Below are 25,480 nucleotides of genomic sequence, written 5' to 3'. Positions count from 1 at the left end.
CGTACCATGAATGCTCATAGGTAACATATCATATGCGTCTTGAGTGAGAAAAAAGAAATAACTAGAGATGTTTGTGCGTGTTTATACATCGATGTGTTCAGAAGATTGGCTTCTAGAAAGATACAAACTGCGAGCAGGAGGGCGTGATGCCAAAGGCCGTTACTCTTTTTATTTTGTATCCTCGTACACTGTGTGTAATTATTCTAATTACTAACATGTAAGCCTTTTTAAATTAATAAAAGCCTCCTTGACAAATTCAGTGTAGACTTTCTGTAAAGCTGCAGCTCGAGACCTTGTCAGCTGGGGCCTGTCGGAGATTTTTTTGTCTGGGGGTAAAACACAGTGAAAGGGCGGCCTATGCCGGCAACTCCATCTTGGTCTGTGTCCTTCACCTAGACCACGCCTCCTCCCCTTGAGTAACCTCCCGCTCACCACCCGTTCAAACTTCCTGATCAAGGGGCGCCTGGGTGGCGCAGTCGGTTGGGCGTCCGACTTCGGCCAGGTCACGATCTCGCGGTCCGCGAGTTCGAGCCCCGCGTCGGGCTCTGGGCTGATGGCTCGGAGCCTGGAGCCTGTTTCCGATTCTGTGTCTGCCTCTCTCTCTGCCCCTCCCCCGTTCATGCTCTGTCTCTCTCTGTCCCAAAAATAAACAAACATTGAAAAAAAAAAAAAAAAAAAAAATTAAAAAAAAAAAAAAAAAAAAAAACAAAAAAAAAAAAAACTTCCTGATCAAAACACACCTGGCAACCTGCCTAACAGGACTCTGACCCTTCCCCAGCCAATCGCCCGAGGCCACGCCCCTTCCCCAGCCAATCGCCCGAGGCCACGCCCCTTCCCCCAGCCAATCGGCCGAGGCCACGCCCCCTCCCCCAGCCAATCGGCTGAGGCCACAGCCATTACCTCACCAACTGCCCCTAGACCCCTATAAAACCTTTGTGCGTTTGAAACTCGCTCTCTCTCCCTGGTATCTCACCGCTGCGTCGGTGCAGGTAGGGGATTGAGCTGGAGCTAGCTCGAATAAAGGCTCTTTTGCTTTTGCATCGGACTCGGCTCCCTGGTGGTCTTTGGGGATCACGAATTCTGGGCATAACAAAAGCACAGCTTGGGGAAAGTCAGTCTTTCTGTAGAAAGTGATTTTCTTTTCTTTTTTTTGAATGTTTATTTACTTTTGAGAAACAGAACATGAGTGGGGGAGGGGCAGAGAGAGAAGGAGGCACAGAATCCAAAGCAGGTTCCAGGCTCTGAGCCATCAGCACAGAGCCCGATGCGGGGTTGAAACCCACGAGCTGTGAGATCGTGACCTGAGTCAAAATCAAGAGTCAGACGCTCAACCAACGGAGCCACCAAGGTGCCCCATAAGGTTACGGATTCTTTTTTTTTTTTTTTTAATTTCTTTTAATGTTACTTTATTTTTGAGACAGAGCATGAGTGGGGGAGGGGCAGACAGAGAGGGAGACCCAGAATCCGAAACAGGCTCCAGGCTCTGAGCTGCCAGCCCAGAGCCTGACGCGGGGCTGGAACCCACGAACCATGAGATCATGACCTGAGCCGAAGTCAGATGCTTAGCCGACTGAGCCACCCAGGCTTAAAGTAGACATCAAACACTTAAGAGACTTATTCTTATATAAATGGAACATGGTTTTTTTTATTTTAAAAAAGAGTTAACACTGTAAGAGTGTTTAATGTTTGCTCCCAGAAAACAAGAAGCCCGGAGACCTGTGGAGGTTGTGGGGGCCGGGCAGGGGCGGGGGTCGGCCCACGGGACTAGCCGCTCACGGGGCCTGGGGCTGACATTCAGAGCTGATGGGAAGGAGGATGGAGCCCCTCTGCCGTCCCCACTGATCAGAGTCCCTCCCACCACGTCCTCAGGCCTCTGAGTAACCCAGCTGTGAGAGCAGATCGTGCTGGAATCCTAGTTGAATATTAAATCAGTGTAGATGGCAGGGTGGGGGGGGGGTGGGGGGAGCCCGGCGGCCTCCACCCCACCCCAGCTCCAGACCGCGGAGGGGTGGGCCCCTGTGTGCACACCCTCCAGCCCTAAGAGCTCCTGAATGGGGTATTTGCTTTCTACTTGGACGATGGCGAGGGATCGGGTGTGCATTTCTGACGTTCATTCCGGCAGGTGCTGTCCCCACAGGCGAGTTTTCACCTGTAAGCACGCATATGCTTGTTCTTAGCCGCAGCTGGTTGTTTTGGGCGGGTCCTACTTGCCACTGTCCCGAGCACCTGCTCTGGGTGGTCCCTTTGAGCCCTCACGGCATTAGGAGATGCTGACTACCGTCCCATTGCACAGGTTGAGAAACTGAGAATCCCCTAGGGTGTCCGTGGCCCCGTAGCTAGCAAGGGGCAGAGCTGTGGCACACGCCCAGGCTCTGTTTACGTAACGAGCTTTACCGCCTCCGGCTTCCTGTGAGGAAACGCAGTGTTTACCGCGAAACGGGCAAAGAGTAAAATCCAAACCGAGGCAATCCTGAAGAGGGAAAACAGGCAAACACGTCCGCGGAGTCGCCGGAAAACAGGAGGGCCACCCGAGCCTACAGAAGTCAGTCTTTTCGAGATGCACAGAAACTGCTCTCTAAATACTCTGGCCTTCGCGAATTGGGAGACAGGAGCAGTGACCGAGGGAGGCGCCTTTAGGGGCCTAAGACATTTGCCAGACTGTTCCCATCAACAGGAATTCACGCACCTCGATTTAGTGGATACCGTTGTCCCGATCTCTGAGACCTGAGAGGAGTTTGTTGCATAGACATGGTTAGGAGAGATTTTTTTTTTTTTAACGTTTTATTTATTTTTGAGACAGAGACAAAGCATGAACGGGGGAGGGGCAGAGAGAGAGGGAGACACAGAATCCGAAACAGGCTCCAGGCTCTGAGCTGTCAGCACAGAGCCCGACGCGGGGCTCGAACCCACGGACCGTGAGATCGTGACCTGAGCCGAGGTCGGCCGCTTAACCGACTGGGCCACCCAGGCGCCCCAGGAGAGATTTTTAATAACGGTGTGGACCATGTCCTCAGTGATAGTTTTACTGGAGGGTGGATGTGAATCGCCCCCTGCCCCCCACCGCCCGCAGGGACCGTCCCCGAAAGCCCAAGCCGTGCTGTGAAGGGTCAGTTACGAGAAGGTGTTTTGGTAGCGTGGACTGGGGCTTTCTGCTGGCTGCGGCTCAGGTAAGGACCAGAGCTGGTGGCCTCTGACAACAGAAGACCGAGCAAAAGGCGGACAGGCTGTCCGTTCGCAGATGGGAAAATGCGAGCAACCAGTCAACACAGGGAAAGAGGCTAACCCAGAGAAATGCGGATTAATTCAAATAACTTGGAATTGGGGGCTCCCGGGCGGCTCGGTCGGTTAAGCATTCGACTTCCGCTCAGGTCACGATCTCGCGGTTTGTGAGTCTGACCCCCCGCGTCGGGTTCTGTGCGGACGGCTCAGAGCCTGGAGCCTGCTTCGGATTCGGTGTCTCCCTCTCTCCCCGCCCCTCCCCACTTGTCCTCTCTCTCTCAAAAATATGTAACCACTGGGGCGCCTGGGTGGCTCAGTCGGTTAAGCGTCCGACTTCGGCTCAGGTCATGATCTCACGGTTCGTGGGTTCGAGCCCCGCGTCGGGCTCTGTGCTGACAGCTCAGAGCCTGGAGCCTGCTTCAGATTCTGTGTCTCCCTCTCTGACCCTCCCCTGTTCATCCTCTGTCTCTCTGTCTTGAAAGTAAATAAACGTTAAAAAAAAATTTTTTTTTAAATAAAAAAAATATGTAACTACTAAAAAAAATTTTTTTTAATTAACCTGGAATTTTTTTTTTTTCTGGCAGGTGGCAAAAATTGCCTCATGTGGTGACGATACCAAGTTCTGGTGACATGGTAAGTAAAATGGCCCTCATCATCCGCAGAGGGGGCTGGCATGAAGGTCAGGGCGCACGGGGATTCACAGAGGAGCAGCCGCTGAAAGTGAACACACACCTGTCCTGTGCACCAGGGACCTGCCCTTCGGGAGAACCGGCACCCCCGTCAGTCAGCATCAGCACGGGGGGCAGCCGAGACCCTGTAGAAGATGTTGATTGCCGCACGATCTTTTTTTTTTTTTAAATTTTTTTTTCAACGTTTATTTATTTTTGGGACAGAGAGAGACAGAGCATGAAGGGGGGAGGGGCAGAGAGAGAGGGAGACAGAGAATCGGAAACAGGCTCCAGGCTCCGAGCCATCAGCCCAGAGCCTGACGCGGGGCTCGAACTCACGGACCGTGAGATCGTGACCTGGCTGAAGTCGGACGCTTAACCGACTGCGCCACCCAGGCGCCCCTACCGCACGATCTTTAGCTGACGCGGGGATGACTTCAACGCCCATCGACAGGAAATGGAACGGTACTGAGTTTATTCCTACGGTGAAATACTAGGCAGCAGTTACAAGTGAACTTGATCTTTATGTTTTGTCGATAGGCCTCGAACACATAAAGATATAAAGTGATACAGGCAATACGATAGTATTTGCTTAAGCAAAACGCGCTTGTGTATGGTTACGGATGTTTCTACACACATATTTACACACACACACACACACACACACACCCCGTACGTAGCTGTAAACAACTATGGACGTATACCAAATTCTTGGCAGGGCGAGAGGGGTGTGGACCTCTGTGTAGGGATTACAATGCACTCTGGTTGTATCTGTAATATTTTCTCACGACTGATAACACGGTGATAGATGGAAATCAAGCAACACTGTAGCGGTCGTTGACCCAGCGGGAGTGGGGGTGCTCGCCACACGGGGCTTTGTATTACTCTGTATCTTACACTGAGTGCGGGCTCCCAGGTCAACTGTGTCGCCTGCTCCCTGCTGTACGTTTCCGGCACTCGCGAATATGATGAGCTCTCACTCCCACCGTCAGGTGCTGTTCCACGGTAAAGATGGTTCTGGAGATGCAATGGAGGTCTCTGACCGGTTAACGTTGACGTGATGAGAAGGGAGATCCCTCTGGGGGGGCCTGACCCGATCAGGTGGGCTCTTTGGCAAGAGCGTCTGGGACTTCCCTGGAGGCGATTCAGAGCCGACGGGGTATCCTCTCGCTGCTTGGTGAGGCAGACGGCCGCGTTGCGCAGAGGGCCACGCAGCAGGGACGTGTGTCCGGCCTCCGGGAGCGGAGGGCCGGCCGCAGCCTCCAGCAGATGAATTCTGCCAACAGTCACGCGAGCTGCTCCGAAAAGGCCCCCGGCCGCGATGGACAGCCTGGCGGAGACCTTGGACGGAGCACCCAGCTGCGTCTGTGCTCGGCCCACAGACACCGTAGGATGAAAGCTGTGTGCTGCTTTCAGCCACCAAGTGTCACACAGCAATGGAAGAGGAGGACAAGCCCTGTCACGTGTCGGTTCTGGGGGCGGGGGGAGGGCCCAGAAATGAACAAACACCACTTTGTTCCACAGGCTGGTGGAGGCGGCGGAAAAGTTGAAAGACACAATCTGGAGTGGCGAGAGGGGTCATGGAGATAGGACTAGGGGGTGGCCTCCCGTTGGCCACGGCCGACTGAACCCCCACTGCTACAGAGCCCTGCGCAGTGCCCGCGAATGGGGCGTCAGCCACCACAGGTGCAGATCACGTGACGGGACGGACACCTCCCTTCCTTCCCCCGGGCCCATCGGCTGGCTGGTCTCCACCTGGCGTTCTCTGCCTCCCTGAATTCCTCTTCCACCTACAACCTGGAGGAAGCCTGTCGCCAGTGGGAGAAAATGAGGTCGACACACAGGGAGAGCCGGGAGGTAAAAAGACACGGGATCCTGAAGACGTTCGACACCCAGGTCCAGCTGAGCCTGAAGCCGGCTTGATTCCCATCCTTCCCAGTTAAAGGAACCAATAAACCCCGGGGATCCCGTTACTTCCTAGCCTTGCGTCCTCGTTAATACGGACGTTCACGCAGCCCGGTAAACGGCAGGAGAAGTTCTCACACCGTACTCACTCGCGCCATTCCTAGACTGACGGCTCATATGAACTAATTAAGCGCCGTGAAGTCTTGGAGGGCAGGTGCCTCGTTCCTGGGTGTCATCAGGGAGCCTGGAGGGAGCTCCGTGCGCCGAGACAGACGTGACGGGCGTCACGGCTCAAACGGTGTACACGCGTGAGTAAGGACAACACAGACCTCTCACAAGGGGTTCTGCCGTCAGGCTGAGCTGTCTGGCTTGCCCGTGACCTGTGGGTGCCCTGAACGGAGTGGGGGGGGGAAATGGAAGTTTTTGAAACGACAGCCTGATGCTCCGGACATGCTGGCCACAAAGAGACCCGTGGACGCAGCCCAGCGCAGGCAGTTGCTGGAGAAACCGGAACTGTAGCCCTGTCCTGGGGCTGTGTGTTCAAGTCTCCTCCCAGAAGTGGGGGGGGGGGGGTACCATTCGCCGTCAGACCAGCAGACCAGCACTCCAACTGGGCTCCGAACCAACAGGACGAAGTCTCTAGACGTTAGAACAAACCAGGTCATTCAGATCCGCGATCAGCTCCTGCCTGGATGTGGCCTTTCTCCTGCCGAGCTGGAGCGCAGGCCTTGGGAACCTGCCCTTGCCGTGGGGGACCCAGAAGTATCGCTCACGGCTGCTGTCCCGCTGATCGCTGCTGGACGCTGCTGACACGGAGTCCGATTCCGTCAGGGGAGGCTCAAATTCGGGCCTGTCCCTGAGGTTCGGGGGGTGCTGTGGGTACTGGGAGCCCCGGGAGCGTGGTTTCTTGTGCACGTACACCGGCCTGTCGAGATGAGTCTCCAAGCCGTCACTCCAGGACCCGTGGGGCACCCTTCCCTGGCGCTTGGAGGCTGGGGTCTGCCTCTCTGATCTTTCGCCAACATAGAAGTGAGGAACCCCTCGGAGGCCCGTCGGGGCGTGTGGGTGGAAAGAACCTTCCATCAGCTGCCTCCGCGGGGCATCCTCGTCTTCCTCACTCAGCTGCGGAGAGCCACCCTGCCGGGGGCCCCGGGACACAGCTTGTCGTGTGCTCCTGGGGTACACCTCCACCAGGTCCCCCAGGGCATCCATCCGGAAATGTCTCTCTGGCCAGAAAGTTGGATGGGAATTTTTGTGAGAGTCTCGCTCATTAATGATGTAGTAGCTGGGGGCCTGGGGCCTGCGACCATGTGGTGCCCAGGCCGAGGGGCCCGGTCTACCAAGGGGAGGGCTGATGTGCTGAAAGCCTTTTCGGAAAAGAGGTTCTGAGTGAGCGTCTTCGATGGGCTTTGTCAGCATCACAGGTGAGCGGGGTCTGCTCCTGTGCCGGTCACCTGTGCTCACACAAGGACCACGCGGGCGCCTGTAAGACAGAGGTGGGTAAGCGCCTGGTCCGAGCCCCTGCCTCCCGAGCGCCGCCAGCCAGGGAGGCCGTGTTCTCGGCCTTTCCCTGACCACGTTCTAGAGTGTTAACATGTCCTCTGCGGATGCACGCACAGGATGGTTTGGGGACCTGGGAGAAAACAGAAGCCTTTGCTCCTGGAATTCTAAAACACCTACCGGAATGATGTGTGCGGTGCATCTCCATGGAAGGAGTAGGGCAGAGGGCGCTCTGCTAACCTATCTCACCCTGAGCCCCCGTTTTGTCCAGGAGCACACAGTGGGGCTAATATTAGGCCAGCGCGTGTCGGGAACGCTCCTCCGTGCCATCACTTCCTGCCCACCCGATGGTAATGGGATCCCTCCTCCCTGTCAAGGCCCCGTAGATACACTCTCCTATCGCAAGATTTCAAGTCCTCCGTGAACTTGGTCACTGTCTTTAAGAAAAAAAAGCCCAAACCCCAACAAACCCCACCCCCTCCCCCCAGCATTTTATCTGAATTGCTGTCACGGTTGTCGCGATCAACTCCAACCACATCCTCCGTGAGTCGGGGGTCAGTGCGCACTCCCAGAGTGCATCCGCTGCTGTCTTATGTGTGAGGAAGGCTCAAACAACGACAACGGACCCCAGGTAACACAGAAGGACCTTGCCAATAACTTGGCCAGCCCGGAACTGAAATATAAAAGATCTTGCCGATAATGTGGCCAGTGTGGAGTTAAAAAAAATAAAAGAACCAACAATTACAAAAGGCATTTTTTTCCCCTGAGGCTGTAGACACACCTACCCTAGGTTGGCAGGAATGTTTGCTTACAGGTGATCCGGCAAAAGGCGGAGGGGGAAGAATGTGTCCTGTTTGACCCACTTTGTCCCCCCATTTCTTCTCAGTACCAGCTGGCCCCGTGGCCGTCTGGCAGAGCTGGCATTCGACGGCCTGGCCTCCTGAAACTGCTGAGGCCCTCAGATCCCTAAGGTTCTTCAACCTGCACTTCACCGCCCTGGCCATCACCGGCAGGTGTCACGGTCAGGGAGGGAGGTTTCCAGCTGGTCTGCAGATAAGCTCACCTGTTCGCGTCCTGCCCCGGCCTGGGTTTGGACGTGCCGGGAAGAGGCGAGCTGGGGCTGCGGGGGCCTGGCTGGGGACTCGGGGGTGTGTGCTGGGCAGCGGCCTCTACCCTGCCACTCTCACTGCTGCATGAGTCCCAATTGACCACGGCGCCGTTGCTCTGGGGTGTCCCCGAGTGAGCTGAGGACAGCTGGCTGCCGAGGTCACTGTCCTTGGGAAGCCTCTTGCTGCTTTCGTCTTGGGTTTGGATTCGGGCTGCGGGAAGAGGGTGGGACGTGAGAAGGCAGGGGTGACCCGTTCGGGCTGGTTTAGCTGCAGGAACGTCAGGACCTCCAGCTGCTGGGTGTGGAAACCGTTGTGTGCCTGGGGACACACCTATCCCGCGGGCAGCCAACGTTCCGTAACCCCGATCATATCCTCACGGGGAGCTGGGAGGGAGTGTGGACTCCCATGAACCCCGAGGCTTTATAGATGCATCATGTGAGGCCCCCAGAGGCAAAGCGGCTCATTGCCCAGCTTTGGGGCTCTGGTCGTTTACCTACACAATGCATATCATAAAGCTTATACAACAATTATGAGCTTTTGGAAGCAGTTCACAGAGCATTCTGGAAGAAGACGTAGCCTGGAGCTGAAAGAGGGCCATGTGACAAAGCCACTGCCCTCCCGAGAGAGCTCCCGGGGCCCTCGGTTTTAAGGACCACCCGAACTAAATTATGTCCCGTTGGCAAGTAGTCCTTGACTTTCAGTGGGGTTTGATCGTGTGAGCTTCAGTCTCTTTCTGTAGCGGACTTTCATACATAGGGTGCTTTCTGAAAAGCGGGAGGGGCAAGGCTAACCCTTGGGCCTCCTGGCTCTTCCTCAGCGCCCCCCAACCCCCCACATCCCCACAAGGGGGCCGGATCTAATTAGCTCTGCAGCACAGCAGACACAGAGCCGGCCCGCGGAGCCTTTTAGGGCCTCAATCTCATTCATTTTCTGCAGGAGAACGTGGCCTGTGCCGTTTCAGCACTGCGGGGTGATCCCTCCGTGGTCTCTTCGTGGCCCCGGGGGCAGACGGGGGGCCCCGGGGGCCCACCTCCTTCCTTCCGGCCACACCAGCTCTCTGCAGGAGGGGGAGCCTGGGCGGGAACAAGTTTGTCGGGGCCCCTGGAGAATTTGGGGAGGGAAGGCCAGGCCCAGCTGGCATTGCCCTGCGGGAGTGGGACGAGGTGCCCTCAGAAGGCTGCACCTGGGGCACCGACGTGGGGAGGGGGGGTCTCGCAAGGAGGAAATGGCCATCGAGAAGTACAGAAAAGTTAACAAGACAAGGGCGTCCGTATGGGTTTGCTCCAGATTTCTCTGCTGCTTTTTCTCTCCCGACTCAAACTCTCCTTCTGATTTCAGACATGTTTCGGTGCTATTCACAGGCCTGGGTATGACGGAAAAATTCTGAGTTTAAACCAATATTTATAGCCCTATTTTATTGTGCCTAGTTCATTGTGAAAACCACAGTTTATCAGGCATTTGTATTGGTAGCACACCTTAAACGGCTGTATTTCAAACATTGTTTTTAATGTTTGTTTATTTTTGAGACAGCAGGAGGCAGAGTGCGAGCAGGGGAGGGGCAGAGAGAGAGGGAGACACAGAATCGGAAGCAGGCTCCAGGCTCCAAGTGGTCAGCACAGAGCCCAGAACCCACAAACCGTGAGATCACGACCTGAGCCAAAGTCGGACGCTCAACTGACTCAGCCACCCAGGTGCCCCCGAACTGCTGTATTTTTAAATGCCCCCCCTGCCCCAACTGAGGCAGAAGGCATTTTTGTTTCTACTTACCCTCTACCATTTGGGCAACCTTTTTCTTGTCTTCAGATCTGGCCTAAAATGCAAATAATAAGCATGTTTGTTTTGGTTTTAGCAGGAAGAAGTAATGAACACTATTCTGGGGGAGGGGGGGAGTTCACGTGTGACGGCTCACGCCTCGGGCCAAGAGCCTACGACTGCTATCACTTGGGGACAGCGTACTCAGGGACTCGGGCCTTGCTTAAATGAATTAACGCCGACACCCCAGAGCTGAAGTTTTACCCAGCAGGTTTTATTTTTAGGGCCAGCTGTTCGACAGACCGGGTGTCGATTCTGCCAATATGGTCAACCCGAGACACAGATGAGAAAATACAGATCAGCATGGGACATGTATGTTTCCCCAAAACGCCTTCTGTAGCTCTACATCCGTTTCTTATGATTGTTCACGGAACTGTTTCTTTGCCTGAGCCGACACTCACAGGAGTTATGTTTTTCAAAGCTGAAAAAGGCGGATGTTTTTTGCGTGGGGCTCTGGGACTGGGGTGGGGCGAGGAGGCAGCCAGGAGTGGAATCGTAGGGAGGCACCGCCCACTCTCGGCTGCGTGGGGCAGGGTCAGCGGGAGCCCCAGAGCCCGTGCCTCCCTTGCCTCACCCCGTCCTGGCCGGGGTGGTGTGCAGAGAGGGGACACCGTGCCCACGCTGGACCTGTTAGTCTCCTTCTGACCGTCCTGAGAGCTAAGTCCCAGATGGGAGAGGGGGGTGACGACACCAGAGCCTGAGAGTCAGGAAAAAGGTGCGTCTTTGGGTCCAGGGTGCGTGGGCTCAGATGTGCAAGTTGACACAGAACGGGAAAGGGGCCCTTTTTCCTTCCTCTGAGTGGGTCGCGGCCCACAGAAGAGCCCTGCACCCTGCATCCCTGGGGCAGCCACAAGAGGGCGCTGACGCGCTCAGGGCATCAGCAAGGCCGCGGTGGTGGGGGGGGGGGGGGGCTGGGGGAGTCAGCTAGTTCCTGGGCCAATGGGAGCCGTCCCTGGGATTTCTTAGAAAGAACTCTGCTGGAGCCTGGGGGAGGCGTGGCCTTGTGCCCCGGAGGTGGCCAAGAGTCCTCGGAATCCGGAAACGTGACCTCACCGGTAGTCCCTTGCGGGCGAGAGCTGCCCCGCGGCCGACACGCAGTCACGACGGCAGAGACGAGGCGGTGCTTACGTTTTGGATTTGCATTCTGAGCTGCTGGTTGCTGAGCTTTAAGGATCTTGCGATGCTCTGAAGGTAATAGATGACCATGCTGGGACGGAAGAACACAGGCCACGCGTGAGCCCCCCTCGCCTCCCGCTGCCGGCCGCCCGGGGCGCGCTCGCGGCCAGGCTGGTGCGGGATGATTTCAGCGTCTGTCCGACAAGACGACGATAGCGGCATTCGGCCCCATCGCAGCGGCCTCGCGGAACGAAGCCCGCCGAACCTCCCTCCGCGACTCCCGCCTGGGTCATCAAGCTCTACGCGGGACTTTGCAATGAACTCGTGGCTTTTATTTGGTTATTGGAGAGCAGCGCTCTCTCGGTGGCCAGGGCTGCAGAAGTCCCCCAAGCCTGGCGGGTGCAGAAGTCCCCCAAGCCTGGTGGGGAGGGGGGTGTGTGCGTCGCGTGTGGTACTCACAACAGCAGCAGTGTGGCCGGCAGGATGACCACGGGGCTGCTGACGTACCCCACCATGGAGCCGAACCACGCGGGGAAGTCCTCCTCGATGGTCTCCGACACGACGTCGTACATCTTCTCTTGTCCGCTGCGAGGAAGACAGAACCCCACATGGCGTTGCTTTTGGCAGGAGGACTCTACGGACCGTCAAGCAACAGCCGTATGGCCGGAGCCCCGTCCTCGGAGTCAGGTGCCAAGGGAGGGTAGATACCCCAAAGTGTAAGACATGCAACATTCCTAAGCTTTTGTAGGACTTGTCGACTGATGGGAGATTTGAAGGTGGAGTCAGCGATCACCGTGTGTGCGTGTGCGTTTTAAGGACAGTAAATGTCCCCGATAGTTTTGAAACCGACCCGAAGGGAAAGCTAGGCAGAGAGCTCTGGGCCCTGCTACCCTGATGCAGTTAGAGAATCAAAAGGGACGTGGGTTAGCGTTTGATAACGGCTTCCTGAGCTCTGGAAGGGACGAGCGCCCAGGTGACCTCCTCTGTCGCACAGCAGGCTGTACTGTTTTGATGGGCGCTATCTTTTCCAGAAGAGCACGGAGATGCTTTCCCAGCCTGCCGTCAGGGAAAGGGCGCTCGCCGGTCCTGGACTCCCAGGCTGTGGGTTCGAGACCCTTCTCTGCTGTTGACCTGTTCCGTCGGCCGGGAAGAGAATTCCCTTCGAGGCAGGGGCCCTTCCCCTAGAGCTCAGTCGCTCAGGGCAGAGGAGACAGACCCGAAGTAACTTACCTGAAGGGCCCGCAGTTCAGAGACGGCTTGTACCGAGCAATAGCAAAGACGGTGGGCAGCATGCACAGAAACAGCATGAACAGGAGCATCGCCAGGTAGAAGTTGTTGGATCTGCGAAGAAACCGCGTGCCGCCTGCCGAGTCCCTTCTGTGACAGTTGACACGATGATATGCCCAAACCGACACCCACACCGAGGCCCTGACTCTTTAGACAGAAAAATCCTCCTCCTGCAGGAGGCTCCCGGGGCATTGGGGCGGGGGAGGGAGCTCAGTCGGTTGAGCCTCCGACTTCGGCTCAGGTCGTGATCTCACGGTTTGTGGGTTCGAGCCCCGCGTCGGGCTCTGTGCTGACAGCTCGGAGCCTGGCGCCTGCTTCGGACTCTGTGTCTCCCTCTCTCTCTCTGCCTTTCCCCTGCCTGCACTCTGTCTCTGTCTCTCTTCCAAAAATAAATAAATATTTTAAAAATTAAAAACAAAAGATGCCCGGGGGGCACAGGAGTGGCTCAGTCAGTTAAGCGTCTGACTCTTGGTTTCTGCTCAGGTCATGATCTCAAGGTTCGTGGGTTCTGCTCACATCAGGTTCTGTGCGGCTGCACGGGGCCTGCTCGAGACTCGCTCTCCCTCTCTCTCTGACCCTCCCCTGCTCGCTCGCTCTCTCTTTCTCAAAACAAAGAAACATTTTTTAAAAAGTTTAAAAGGACGCTCTCGGGACTGTTGAAGGCAGTGCTGTTCCTAGCAGCGCGGGGAACACCCCACGCGCCCACCGACAGGAGCAGGGATAAAGGCCCTGGGGTGCTCTCCTTAGGAAGCACCGCACGAGCACAGGGCTGACGGTACACAAAGCGAGAAACCGGGAAACGGGGCGCCCTTAGGACTCGGTAACAAGGGGAACTGAGTACAAGGGGGGCTTCCGGGTATGACTCTGGGTCTGCTTCTTGATCTGGGTGCCGGTTCCCTACTCGCATCCGGTTCGTGCACGCTTACGCCTTGTGCCTTTTCTAGATGGTTCTTAGACCAGGAAGGCGTTTCAAAACAAATGTGAGGAGCTGGGGAGGAGTGAAGCGGAGTCGATCTGAGGGCGGGGCACGGGCGGGGGCTTCAGGGGACGTGCGACCGGAGGGCGGACGGGCCAGGGCCAGGCGGCCGCGGGGACACCCCTCGAGGCACGTGGCCCCGGGGGCGGGAGGCCCGACGAGCCCTCCGTGCGCAGCGGCCGCGGTTCCCACTCACCTGGAGGCTCGGAACACCTGCTGGTGGGGCACGTTGCAGGTGAGCACGGCCCAGCTCCTCAGGTACATGAGCCCGATCAGCTTGAGCACGTTGAAGGCCGGGAGGCACGGGGAGAAGAAGGCCCCCATCCTGCAGCACAGGGGAGGCGGTGAGCTGTGCCGCTTCGGACGCTTGGGGCGTCCCCGCGATGCCTAAAGAACCGGAGACACCCCGGAGGGACCGGGAGCCGGGCCGCCTGGCTCGCGGACACGGCCGATCACCCCCGCGGGCGAGGAGTGACCCTGTGACGTGCCCCTGCCGCGCGGGTGTGCTTGGCGCTTGTGTCTGCCTCCTCGTGCGGCGGGGGACACACACGTTCGCCCCAACACCTGACAGTCGGCCTCGGGCCACCCCGCTTTCCCGAGAGACCCGCCTTAGTACCTCTTGTCGCGAATAGAAATCCCAAGAGAATCTTTGCTTTCTCGCTTTGACAAAATTGCCCATACGGCAGTCCCCTCCTGGTCTGCAGGGCTCTGTTCCAAGACCCCCGCGCTGGGGGACAGTGCTGAACCCCGCATACACCGGGTTTTTCTACACATCCCCCCCCCCCCCCCGCCCCAGGTGATGAAGTTTAACCTGCAAGGTCGCCACTACGAGATTAACAAGAACTCCCAGTAAAACAGAACCATTAGAAGATAATGTCACAAAAGGTCTATGAAAGTGGCCTCCCTCTCAAACTATCTTATGAACTGCACTCACCCTTCTTGCCACGATGCGAGATTACTGTACTTATAAAAGTGCCTGATGCTGAGCAAAATATTAAATAAGCGTTGGGTGTGGCCTTAAATACTGCATTTGTGAAAACTGTGCAAAAGGGTACAGACTTTGAGAAATGTTACTCGATGCTTCTCTGTGCCTCATGCCTTTTACTGAATGATTAGGGAGAGAGATTGTGTTTTCTGAATGCACGGAGCCTCCGAAAAGAAGGATGGAAACTTCTTTTCCTTGCCTGTATTTGAACAGACAGCACTGCGTGTGGTCCGACAGGCAAAGCCAGAGGCAGAGGCTTGACTCGGGGAGCTCCCCGCCGTGCTCCCACAGACACGCGCGTATGTGGGGGTCCCTTTGTGTCTTCGGTGTCTTTAGGAAAAAGATTGCCTTGGCCAGGAGTTGCCCCGCGTGAATGGATTTCATCCCAGGATGGGTCTCTCCGTCTGGACGATGGCCATGCTCTGGGCTCAGTGTCTCCATGAAAATATGGAGGCACATAGGAGGGACAGTGGGGGGCTGAGGGCGGGCCTGGACCCAGCTGTGACACAGCCACTCCCTGGAACTCCTGGGGGCTCAGCAGACTGTGTTCCCACCCGTCCCCCAACCTCCCAGCAGCTTATTCTAATGGTTCCTGTGCAGATATATATATATATATATATATATATGTATTTGGGGGGGGGGCTGTGACTAATAGTGGCCTAAATACAGACTATTTCTTTTCTCGTTCCTTTCTGCAAAATGCTTAGAAAGCCATTGCTAAAAAGCCATAGTAAAATTAACTACACTTGCAAGATGGTCTAGTTAGGAACTGTTTATGTCGCTTTTAATTCTTATGACTGTTAACAATCGTGTCCCGTCCAGACCCAGTAAGGCAAAATCTTAGTCCGGGGGCGCCTGGGGGGCTCAGTTAGTTAAGCGTCTGACTCTTGATTTCGGCTCAGGTCAGGGTCTCACGGTTTGTGAGTTGGAGGCCTGCGTCGGGCTCAGCGCTGACGGCACGGAGCCTGCTTGGGATTCTGTCTCTGTCTCTTTCTCCCTGCCCCCCTCCCCCGCTCACGCTCCCTCTCTCAAAATAAATAAATAAACTTAAAAAAAAAATCTTAGCCTGGATGAGAGGTACACAAAGGTAAGAAGGAGCTTTGATACTTACCAAATCATTCCTTGGTTGTAGACTAAATGTAACACGTTCTCTGCTATTTTGAATTCCCCGTATTCAGGCTACAAGAGAAAAGGAACTTTCACATTAAAAAAACGGTTCCTGGGGCGCCTGGGTGGCGCAGTCGGTTAAGCGTCCGACTTCAGCCAGGTCACGATCTCACGGTCCATGAGTTCGAGCCCCGCGTCGGGCTCTGGGCCGATGGCTCAGAGCCTGGAGCCTGCTTCCGATTCTGTGTCTCCCTCTCTCTCTGCCCCTCCCCCGTTCATGCTCTGTCTCTCTCTGTCCCAAAAATAAATAAACGTTGAAAAAAAAAATTAAAAAAATAAAATAAAATAAAAAAACGGTTCCAGGGGTGCCTGGGTGGCTCAGTGGGTTAAGCATCCAACTCCGGCTCAGGTCATGATCTCACGGTTCGTGAGTGCGAGCCCCGCGTCGGGCTCTGTGCTGGCAGCTCGGAGCCTGGAGCCTGCTTCGGATTCTGTGCCTCCCTCTCTCTCTGCCCCTCCCCTGCTCACACTCTGTCTCTGTCTCTCTCTCTCTCAAAGATAATAAATAAATGTTAAAAAAATAAATAAACGGTTCCAAAGTTCCTTGTGCAAACCAGTTCATGATAGTCACGTGCAAAGGATTCTTTGGTGTTACAGACAGAGAGAGATCGCGGTCTGCGTGGCCACCCCAGGAAACAGTACGGCTGAGAACGAGAAGGCAAGTCAGCCCTGTGCACCCTCCCCTCTTCCCTCCCGTTTCAGCCACATCAGGAGAGGAGGGTGCAGCCATAGGAGCTTCCCCGTGGACCCAGCATCTCACTTACAAACTTGCTTTCCAGGTCCCAGCACCAGTAGTCGCTCAGGTACCGGACGAAAAGTCCTCGGAAGAAGTCGATGAGCAGAATGCTGGCCACGGTGAAGAGCATGTCGATGATGGAAAGCTTCAGCATCTCCTGGAACACAGGGGGTCCTTGGGGCCACCTCCTCCTGCAGGGCTCCCAACCTCTGCCAGTCCCCACGCCACCCCCACCCCCCCACCGTGGCGTCTTCGCGTCTGGTGCCTAATGGGCGTTCAACGAATATTTGTTCATCTGAATTTGAATTTTGGTATCTGAGTCCAACCCGACACGAAACCAGGACAGAACCTGAGGTCTGTGGTTCTGAGGCACTGGAGACCACTTGGGGCCAGTGATTCAAGTTCACAGGACAGACAATAACCTGGGGGGTGTGGGGGGGTTGCTGAGATTCTCTGCATGAGATCCTGTACGGGGAGGCCGAGCCTGGAGCGGATGCCCGGGTTCAGGCCTTCCTTCTGCTCTTTACTGTCTGTGTCCACGGGCAAGTACCTTCACCCCTGGAGTCTCAGTTTCCCTGCGTGTGTCTACAAGGAGGGTCACGATAGGGTCTCATGAGGACTAAGCGCTTAACACGGGGCCGGCACGTAGCCAACACTGCACGGGTCTTTGTGCCAATTGTTACCATCGAATCGGAGAAAATCGGAAACGCTCACTGAACCTGAGTTTCCTTTCCTATAAAACAGAGGTAGTGACCCTTCAGAACGAAGTGATGAATGGCTGTGGAGGGGCTTTACGAGGGACCGAGGGAGCCACCTGGCCGACGTATGTCTCCCAGCACTGGTCTTGAAGACTCTGGGTGTAGATGGCGGTCTTATTGGCCCCCGCGAGGGGCAAGGGGGTGGTCGGCAGGCCAGCCTCCTCTGGGGTCCACATTCCACTTCTCCCGAGCCCGGTCCCGGGCCCACGCGTGGCCCATTTCTCCCCTTCAGGGGCCGCACTGGCGGCAAAGAAGACAGTAGACCCCGTCCAGTGGCTCGCGTTACTGCTGGTGGCAGCTTCCTGCGGGGGCGACGGAAGGAAGCAAAAAAGATTGCTGCGTGTTTGTAAATAAGAATCGTAGACACCCAGAACAGCGCTGCTTGGGAATAATCTCCCTCCGCCTCTCTCTTTCTCACTGTGTCTGTCTCCCTGTCCGTCTCCGTCTATCTGTCCACTCTCTCTCTCTAGCTGGGTGGTTGGCCCCTTCATCCCCGGCCTCCAGACACCGTCCAGGTTAACACCCGGTGCATCTTCTCGCCCCCGCGAGCGCGTCGGGACAGTTGTCACCCCGTGTTACAGAGGAGCAGGCTGAGGCTGACGGGGACGCTCCAGGGCGGTGTGCGGGCGCATCGCGAGTAAGGGCCCCGTCCGTGTGGCGCCACGGCCGCTTCTGCCCGTGGGAGCCTTCGGAAGGTGGTGCCGGCCGAGGCCCCCTCCCCCCTCCCCCACCACGTGGGGCGCCTCATTGGTGCCGCGGGCTTACAAGGGGCGCCGGAGCTGCCCTGGGCGGGGCCGGGAGGGGGGCCCCCTCTGAACTGTCCCCACGCATGCTCGCGTTCTCCCCAGCGCCTCAGTGAGTCTCACGGTCAGCCTCCCTTCCCGGGATGGTCCGCTGTCGCCGCAGATGCCCGCCTCGTCCTGATGGATGGAGCTCACAGAGGCGGGGCACCCCGGGCAAGGGAGCGGAGTCGAGAAGCCCCCGCTGCCCTCTCCCGGCTGGGTCACTCGCCAGCCATAAGCTCCGGCCTCAGTTTCTTTTTTTTTTTTTTTTTTTTTTTAATTTTTATTTCAACGTTTATTTATTTTTGGGACAGAGAGAGACAGAGCATGAACGGGGGAGGGGCAGAGAGAGAGGGAGACACAGAATCGGAAACAGGCTCCAGGTTCTGAGCCATCGGCCCAGAGCCCGACGCGGGGCTCGAACTCACGGACCGCGAGATCGTGACCTGGCTGAAGTCGGACGCTTAACCGACTGCGCCACCCAGGCGCCCCCGGCCTCAGTTTCTTTAGCTTGGAAACGGGGCTAATTCTGCTCTCTTTACCTTGAGAAGGCCACAGCTGAGTTGAGTGGTGAACGAGACGAATGGAGGGCAAGAGTAAGCAGTGACAATGTCTGCAAGGGTGATGGCCCCGGTGGGTGTGCGTGTGTGTGCGTGTGTGTACACGTGCGCACATGTGTGAGTACGTGTATGCATGTGTATGTGTGCGTGCGTGCACGTGTATATCTGTGTGCACGCACATGCATGTGTATGTGTGCTGCACGTGTGTGCATGTGTTTGTATGTGTGCGCGCACACCCATGTGTGTGCATGTGTGCATGTGTATGGATGTACGCATGCGTGTGTACATGTGTGTGCACGTACATGCATGTTTATACGTGTGTATGCATGTGCACATGTATGTGCTGCACGTGTGTGCATGTGTGCGTGTGTTTGTATGTGTGCGTGCAGGCATGCGTGTGTTGGTATGTGCGTGTGTGCACAAGTGGGCATGCATGCGTGTGTGTGTGCGCGTGTGTTTGTGTGTGTGCATGCAGGCATGCGCGTGCGTGCGTGTGCGTGTGTGCACAAGTGGGCATGCATGCGTGTGTGTGTGCTCGTGTGTGTGTGCATGTGCGCGTGCAGGCGTGGCAGCGAGGATGGGACGGGGGCCTCTGCCGAGGACGGCACTCACCTCAGCGCTCATGCTGTTAACTTTGTCCAGGAGAGCGATGATCAGGCTGTAGAGGTTCCCCAGGTACAGCACGAGGACCCTGAAAACACACGCCCGCCTGGAGAGAGAGCCCCACACGCAAGCCCGAGGTTCTGGACGTGCCCCACTTGGGAGCGAATCTCACGGTCACCCCGAGACGGTGGCTGCCCCACGCGGTTCCCTTCAGAATCGTATGGGGGGGGGGGTGGAAATAAAAGTTCCAGAGCGGTAAAAATAAAAATTTCAGCCGGTCTGGATGGGGCCTGGAGACCCCTTCAGGCCCTGTCCCGGGGGCAGCATACTAAAGCCGCTAGTGTCGCAGGAAGCGTGTGAGCTGAGGAGGTGGGGCTCCGGAGGGTCGTGTAAATTACGCGTCCTTGTGTCCCCATTCCTGGTTCGTAAGGTGATTTTCCAGGCAGGATCTCATTCGAGCCTCCCAACCGGTCAGGCGCGCGCTGAAGGGACAAGTGGATTGCAACACGGGGCCCAGTGAGCGGCTCAGGTCCAGAGTTCTCCAGAGGCGGAACACCACCTGAGTGCCGCGGGGTCTGCTTCCCACACGCGGGTCAGGCCGCCAGCCGCTCGGGGACTCTGGGCAGCTGTGAGCGGGGGGGTCAGCCGGCTACCGATCAGAGACGCGCTCCCGGCCGGGCAAACACGCCCTGGGATCTCCCAGCACACAGCCTGAGCCTTGGCAGACGCGCGTCGGGGACAACGAGGCCAGACAGGCGAGCGACGGGTTCACCGGCTCCTCCCGGGGACCCTGACTGGCACTTAGGGGGTCACGAAACCGGTACAGGTGCATGAAGAAGAGAAACGGCTTTATCCCGAGGACCAGACTCCAAGCTGATGCTTGGCGTCGCCCCTCGGTCCCCAAGGCTCCGTTGTTCACAGGTGCAGTTCAGACACGTGGGTGGGAGCCAGCAGGGGGTTCTGGGGCATCACTGCCGCCGGTCCTGGCTGGCCCCTCCACTCCCTGCACAGAGGAGCCCTGGATCCCCCCTCGACTCCCTGCACAGAGGAGTCCTGGCTCGCCCCTCGACTCCCTGCGCACCCAGCTCTGGCTCTCTCCTCCACTCCCTGCACAGAGGAGCCCTGGCTCTCCCTCAACTCCCGGTGCACCCAGCCAGAACCCGTTTGTCTCTGCATTTGGGGCACCTGCACAGGGCAGGACCCTTCGAATATGCTCGGAAGTGCTGCCCGACAGGAGAACAGAGGATTAACACGTGCTTTCCTGGTCCCCCTTTGCTCTGGGCCTCCCCGGGCCCTGGACAAAAGGTGACATGATCTGCTGTGGTGAGTTAATGGGACTAAAACAATATGTCTTGCTCTTATGACCAGAATTAGCCCTAATTTGTCTCGGGCGAGTCTCTTGATGACTCTGTTTCTCTAGTTTTGACCGTGAATAACGAGACCGATCTGTATAATACGATTGCTGTTAGAACCAACGCAGTAATAGAATTGATCCTCCCCAATGCTTGCTGGTGGGGACAGAGCTGAGGCAGACACTTCTCTTTCAGGTCAAGATCGGGGCTGGGCACAGGAGGAGGACCGGGTTTGGGCCGGTTTGGAATCTCATCCCGGAGCCACCCTGGGTGGGGAGGTTTCTGCAGACCCCTTGCCGGCTCTTTCTTTCTTTTGTTCTTCCTTCCTTCCTTCCTTCCTTCCTTCCTTCCTTCTTTTTCTTTTTCTTTCTTTCCTTCTTTTCTTTCTTTTTTTCTTTCTTTCTTTCTCTTTCTTTCTTTCTTTCCTTCTCTTTCTTTCTTTCCTTCTTTCTTTCTTATTTAATTCCAGTTAGCTAACATATACAATACCCAGCGCTCATCCCAACAGATGCCCTCCTTAATGCCCATCCCCCATCTAGCCCATCCCCCCTACCCCTCTCCAGTGACCCTCAGTTTGTTCTCTGTATTTAAGAGTCTCTTACGGTTTTTAACCCCCTCTCTGTTTTTATCTGACTTTTCTTCCCTTCCCCTATGTTCATCTGCTATGTTTCTCGAATTCCACACGTGAGTGACTTAGTTTGCTTAGCGTAATACCCTCTAGTTCTATCCACGTTGTTGCAAATGGCAAGATTTCCTCCTTTTTGATCGCTGAGTAGTATTCTGTTATATATACCATACACGAAACCAAATTCAAAGTGGGTGAAAGACCTAAATGTGAGACAGGACACCATCAAAATCCTACAGGAGAAAATGGGCCGCAGCAACCTCTTACTAGGCAATCTCCGGGGAAAAGGGAGATAAGAGCACAAATGGACTAGTGGGACGTCATCAGAATAAAAGGCTTCTGGGGCGCCTGGGTGGTGCAGTCGGTTGAGCGTCCGACTTCAGCCAGGTCATGATCTCGCGGTCCGCGAGTTCGAGCCCCGCGTCGGGCTCTGGGCTGATGGCTCAGAGCCTGGAGCCTGTTTCCGATTCTGTGTCTCCCTCTCTGCCCCTCCCCCGTTCATGCTCTCTCTCTGTCCCCAAAATAAATAAACGTTGAAAAAAAAAAAAGAATAAAAGGCTTCTGGGGCACCTGGGGGGCTCAGTCAGTTAAGCGTCTGACTCTCGATTTTGGCTCAGGTCATGATCTCACAGTTTGTGGGATTGAGCCCCACATCAGGCTTTGCTCTGACAGCAAGAAGTCTGCTTGGGATTCTCTCTCTTCCCCTCTCTCTCTTCCCCTCCCCCGCTAACGCACATGTACCCTCTCTCAAAATAAATAAACATTTTTTAAAAAAAGATACATGGGGCGCCTGGGTGGCGCAGTCGGTTAAGCGTCCGACTTCAGCCAGGTCACGATCTCGCGGTCCGTGAGTTCGAGCCCCGCGTCGGGCTCTGGGCTGATGGCTCGGAGCCTGGAGCCTGTTTCTGATTCTGTGTCTCCCTCTCTGACCCTCCCCCGTTCATGCTCTGTCCCAAAAATAAATAAACGTTGAAAAAAAAAAAGATATAAAAGCTTCCGCACAGCCAAGGAAACAAAAAAACTAAAAGGCAACCGACATAGGAGAAGATATTTACAAATAACGTATTGGACACAGGGTTAGTATCCAAAATCTATAAGGGACTTACCAAAATCAACACCCAAGAAACAAATAATCCAGTGAAGAAACGGGCAAAAGACATGAACAGACACTTCTCCAAAGAAGACATCCAGACGGTCCACAGAGCCATGAAAAGATGCTCCACATCACTCATCATCAGGGAGATACAGATCGAAACCACAGTGAGACCCCTCGATCTTTCTAGTAGTGTTTTTCTGCCTTTGAGATGACAGTTGGGTTTTAGGGAGAGGCAAACAGCCCTCAGGCCAAATCCTAGCCTCACCTATTATTGTCAGTCAAATTGTGAGGGACACGGCCACACCCACCTGCTCCTTTGCAAATGGCCCCTGGCCACTGTCCTGATGTAACAACCTCAGGGCTGAGCAGAAGCCACAGAGACCTATCCTGAAAGACCCAAACCGTTCACCCTCTGGTCTTTCGGGACAATGTTTCCCACTCCTGAACGAGAGCAACCTTGCCCGAAGCTGGCGGATGACTGGTTCAGCAGAATGTCACCGAACAGCACAAGAGACGACGCAGACGCAGATGTGAGGCGGGGCTGTGTGGCGCCTCCCCGGCCCCGCTCGGCCAACAGTCCCCGCTCCTGGTCTACCGCATGGAGAGGGGACTGCCCTCTGGGGGCCGTGGAGTTTTCAGGGAGACGGGGCGAAGCCAGCACTAGAAACGGATGTGGGTGCCCTGCCCCCATGGGGACACCCCGTCAGACCCAGCAGCTGCCACGCCTCGGGCCTCCAGCACCCCCAGCCGTCGTGTCCAGCCACCAGCCTCGCACCGCCCTCTCCACCCCTCTCTCCCGGCCTCCTTTTCCTGCTCCTTCCCCCTTTCTCTCCTGCGCATCCTGCTTTCCTTGAGAGGCACCCCGGGGAAGTTCTGTGCTAAGCTTTCAGGGCAGCGAACAAGCTGGGCTCTTGAGGGACGCGGGTCCCCCGTGTGGGGGACACACAGGTGCCCCCCGCGTGGCATTTCCCACGGGGCTCCCGTACCTTGCCAGCTGAAAACGCAGCGTGGTCCGCGGGTGGTACATCTCCAGGGCGGCGATGAGGTCGAAGGCTGATGGCGCCAGCATGGTGACCAGGGAGACGACCACACTCACCTGCCGAGAGAGAGCGCGAGCCGGCCGTGAGCCCCCAGTCCCCCCTGGCCTGGACTCGCGTGCCTCCCGCTGGCCTCCTGGCCTTCCGTGCGGCCGCTGGGCACCCGGAGGGCTGTGCGGTTCCCACGGGGAAACCCTCCCCCAGATCCCTGCCGATTCAATGTTTCGGAGAGGCCCCTGCCACCCTGTCGAGGGCTTTATTCCTTTTAGGAGCCGGCTTTAATCCGAGATGCTGACGTTTGCCACCGGGGATTTGTGAGCAGTCCCGCCACGTCTCCCAATGGCCCTGCTGGTCACTTGGGTGGCGGGTGGAGGCGACCCAACTATTACACACAGGAAAGGGGGGTGCCCACAGGTGATCGGATACGCTTTCTGCACACGGAAGAGTAAATATCTCGAGGGTCACGCCTGGGTCCTGTTTATCTGCCTTTCTGAAGGACGTTTAGCTGGTACCCGGGCGGTGTGAGCTAAGGAAAGATGCCATATCTGAATATGCCTTTAAAAACCTGGTCTATCTGCAAACACAGGTAACCCACTTACCTGGCATGAAATAAGAGGCCTGAGAAAACCTGACCTGATGCCGTCTCAGGTTCTGAGCAACGAGGGTCGCTTGAGGAAAACCTGAGAACGGCCTCTCCCCTACGCACTTTGCTCCGTAAATTCCAAGGATGACGCTCGTTTCTACAACAGCAGTCGGCGGGACGGTCTCCGCAGCTGCCTTTTAGACCTTGGCGGGAAAAGCCAACGGGGCTTGGGAGGCAGCGGCCTTACAACAGATACTAAGAATTAGGAGAGTGGTCGTAACGTTTCTCTCGGCCGCTTCCGTCATGGGAATATTCACCTCGACCAAGAGAAGAGACCTTTTAGCAAACAAGCCTGGTTTGGGATTTAGAAATCCCTGTTTGTTAATTTAGAAATACGGAGGGGGCGCCTGGCCGGTCCATCCATTAAGCGGCCGACTTCCGCTCAGGTCATGATCTCACGGTTGGTGGGTTCGAGCCCCGCGTCGGGCTCCGTGCTGACAGCTCAGCGCCTGGAGCCTGCTTCCGATTCTGTGTCTCCCTCTCTCTCTCTCTGCCCCTCCCCCATTCATGCTCTCTCTCTCTCTCTCTCTCTCTCTCTTTCAAAAATAAATAAACGTTTAATTGTGCTCTCTCTCTCTCTCTTTCAAAAATAAATAAACGTTAAAAAAAAAAGACATATAGAAACAACCTAAGTGTTTAAGAGCTGGCGTGTGGTCAGCTATGACAGGTGCCACGGACTGCGATTTGGTCATTAAAGCGAGTCTGCGGGGGATGTCCGTGTCTGGAAACGTGTGTGTGCGAAGAACCACCACGAGACAGCAGCAAACCACAGTCCTCGAGACCCAAAGGCGAAGAAGGAAACGAACGCTTGAAGGTGACGTTGAATCGGAACTGTTCCTGACAGCGACCAACCAAACCATCCCTCCAGGTCTTGGTGTGGCCCCTGTGGCTCAGAGCCCGTGCAGTCGGTGTTCTCGGACAGGGGGACTAGGTTGTCCGGGGGGATATTTCCAGCCCACCTGCCTAAGCAACAGCCAGGAAGGGGAGGGCAGGCTGCTCTCGCGCTCTCCTGGAGGGCGCGTGCGGGGAAGGCGGTGAGTACCTCGTTCTTCTCCCAGAGCGTCAGTTCCTTCTTTGACTGTTCCAGCTTCTGGGACCGGTCCACCACGAAGTAGATGAGGTAGATGCTCCCGGCGAGCGACAGAAGCACCAGGATGTTGGCAATAACCCTCAGGCACACGGTCACTGCCCTGCGGGGAGAGGCGGGCGTGAGGACGGGACGCTGGGCCGCGCTCCGGGCGCCGCGTGAACGACGGGACCCATCTCTTGTCGTGTGAACCCTCTGCCCTGAAGCATCGGTGCTCTCCCTACCCACCCCCAAACTCCTCCTCTCCTAAGGGATCAACGAGGACTTCTAAGCCCACCCCACTGCCCTCAGGGGGACTCGAGCCGAGTCTTGCGAATCTGACACTGTGCACAGGTCCATGCGGTAGGTGATCAGCTGTCTTTCCCTCGAGAACATATACTCTGAAATGGTTTACTCTTCCTCACCGTGGTATTCTCAGCTCCTGGAACGGGCCCAGCGCGTATAAACACATCCTAGC

The 25,480-nt window shown here is 56.2% G+C and overlaps 1 protein-coding gene and 1 long non-coding RNA gene across 2 annotated transcripts in view; one reads left to right on the top strand and one right to left on the bottom strand.

The window, feature by feature from the left end:
• The first annotated feature begins 962 nt into the window (after positions 1-962).
• On the top strand, positions 963-17,193 carry LOC125159029 (uncharacterized). Its single transcript, XR_007149658.1, has 3 exons — positions 963-989; positions 3,804-3,852; positions 16,524-17,193. It is a non-coding gene; the product is annotated as an uncharacterized LOC125159029 (long non-coding RNA).
• The window catches only part of TMC3 (transmembrane channel like 3), a 29,379-nt gene continuing 9,886 nt past the window's right edge, over positions 5,988-25,480 (bottom strand). The window contains exons 7-19 of the mRNA XM_047846821.1: positions 24,979-25,126; positions 23,243-23,352; positions 19,193-19,271; positions 17,295-17,540; positions 16,509-16,637; positions 15,689-15,756; positions 13,789-13,917; positions 12,560-12,670; positions 11,789-11,914; positions 11,342-11,420; positions 10,169-10,211; positions 8,356-8,611; positions 5,988-7,275 (exon numbers count right to left, since the gene is read on the bottom strand). Of these exons, the coding sequence (XP_047702777.1) occupies positions 6,432-7,275; positions 8,356-8,611; positions 10,169-10,211; positions 11,342-11,420; positions 11,789-11,914; positions 12,560-12,670; positions 13,789-13,917; positions 15,689-15,756; positions 16,509-16,637; positions 17,295-17,540; positions 19,193-19,271; positions 23,243-23,352; positions 24,979-25,126 (2,368 nt within the window). The 3' untranslated portion in view covers positions 5,988-6,431. The remainder of the gene's footprint in view (positions 7,276-8,355; positions 8,612-10,168; positions 10,212-11,341; positions 11,421-11,788; positions 11,915-12,559; positions 12,671-13,788; positions 13,918-15,688; positions 15,757-16,508; positions 16,638-17,294; positions 17,541-19,192; positions 19,272-23,242; positions 23,353-24,978; positions 25,127-25,480) is intronic.

Source organism: Prionailurus viverrinus, unplaced genomic scaffold (genome assembly GCF_022837055.1).
Source record: "Prionailurus viverrinus isolate Anna unplaced genomic scaffold, UM_Priviv_1.0 scaffold_40, whole genome shotgun sequence".
NCBI classification, from domain to species: Eukaryota; Metazoa; Chordata; class Mammalia; order Carnivora; family Felidae; genus Prionailurus; species Prionailurus viverrinus.
The sequence above is the reverse complement of the archived record's forward strand: the minus strand, read 5'-3'. Positions and strand labels throughout refer to the sequence as shown.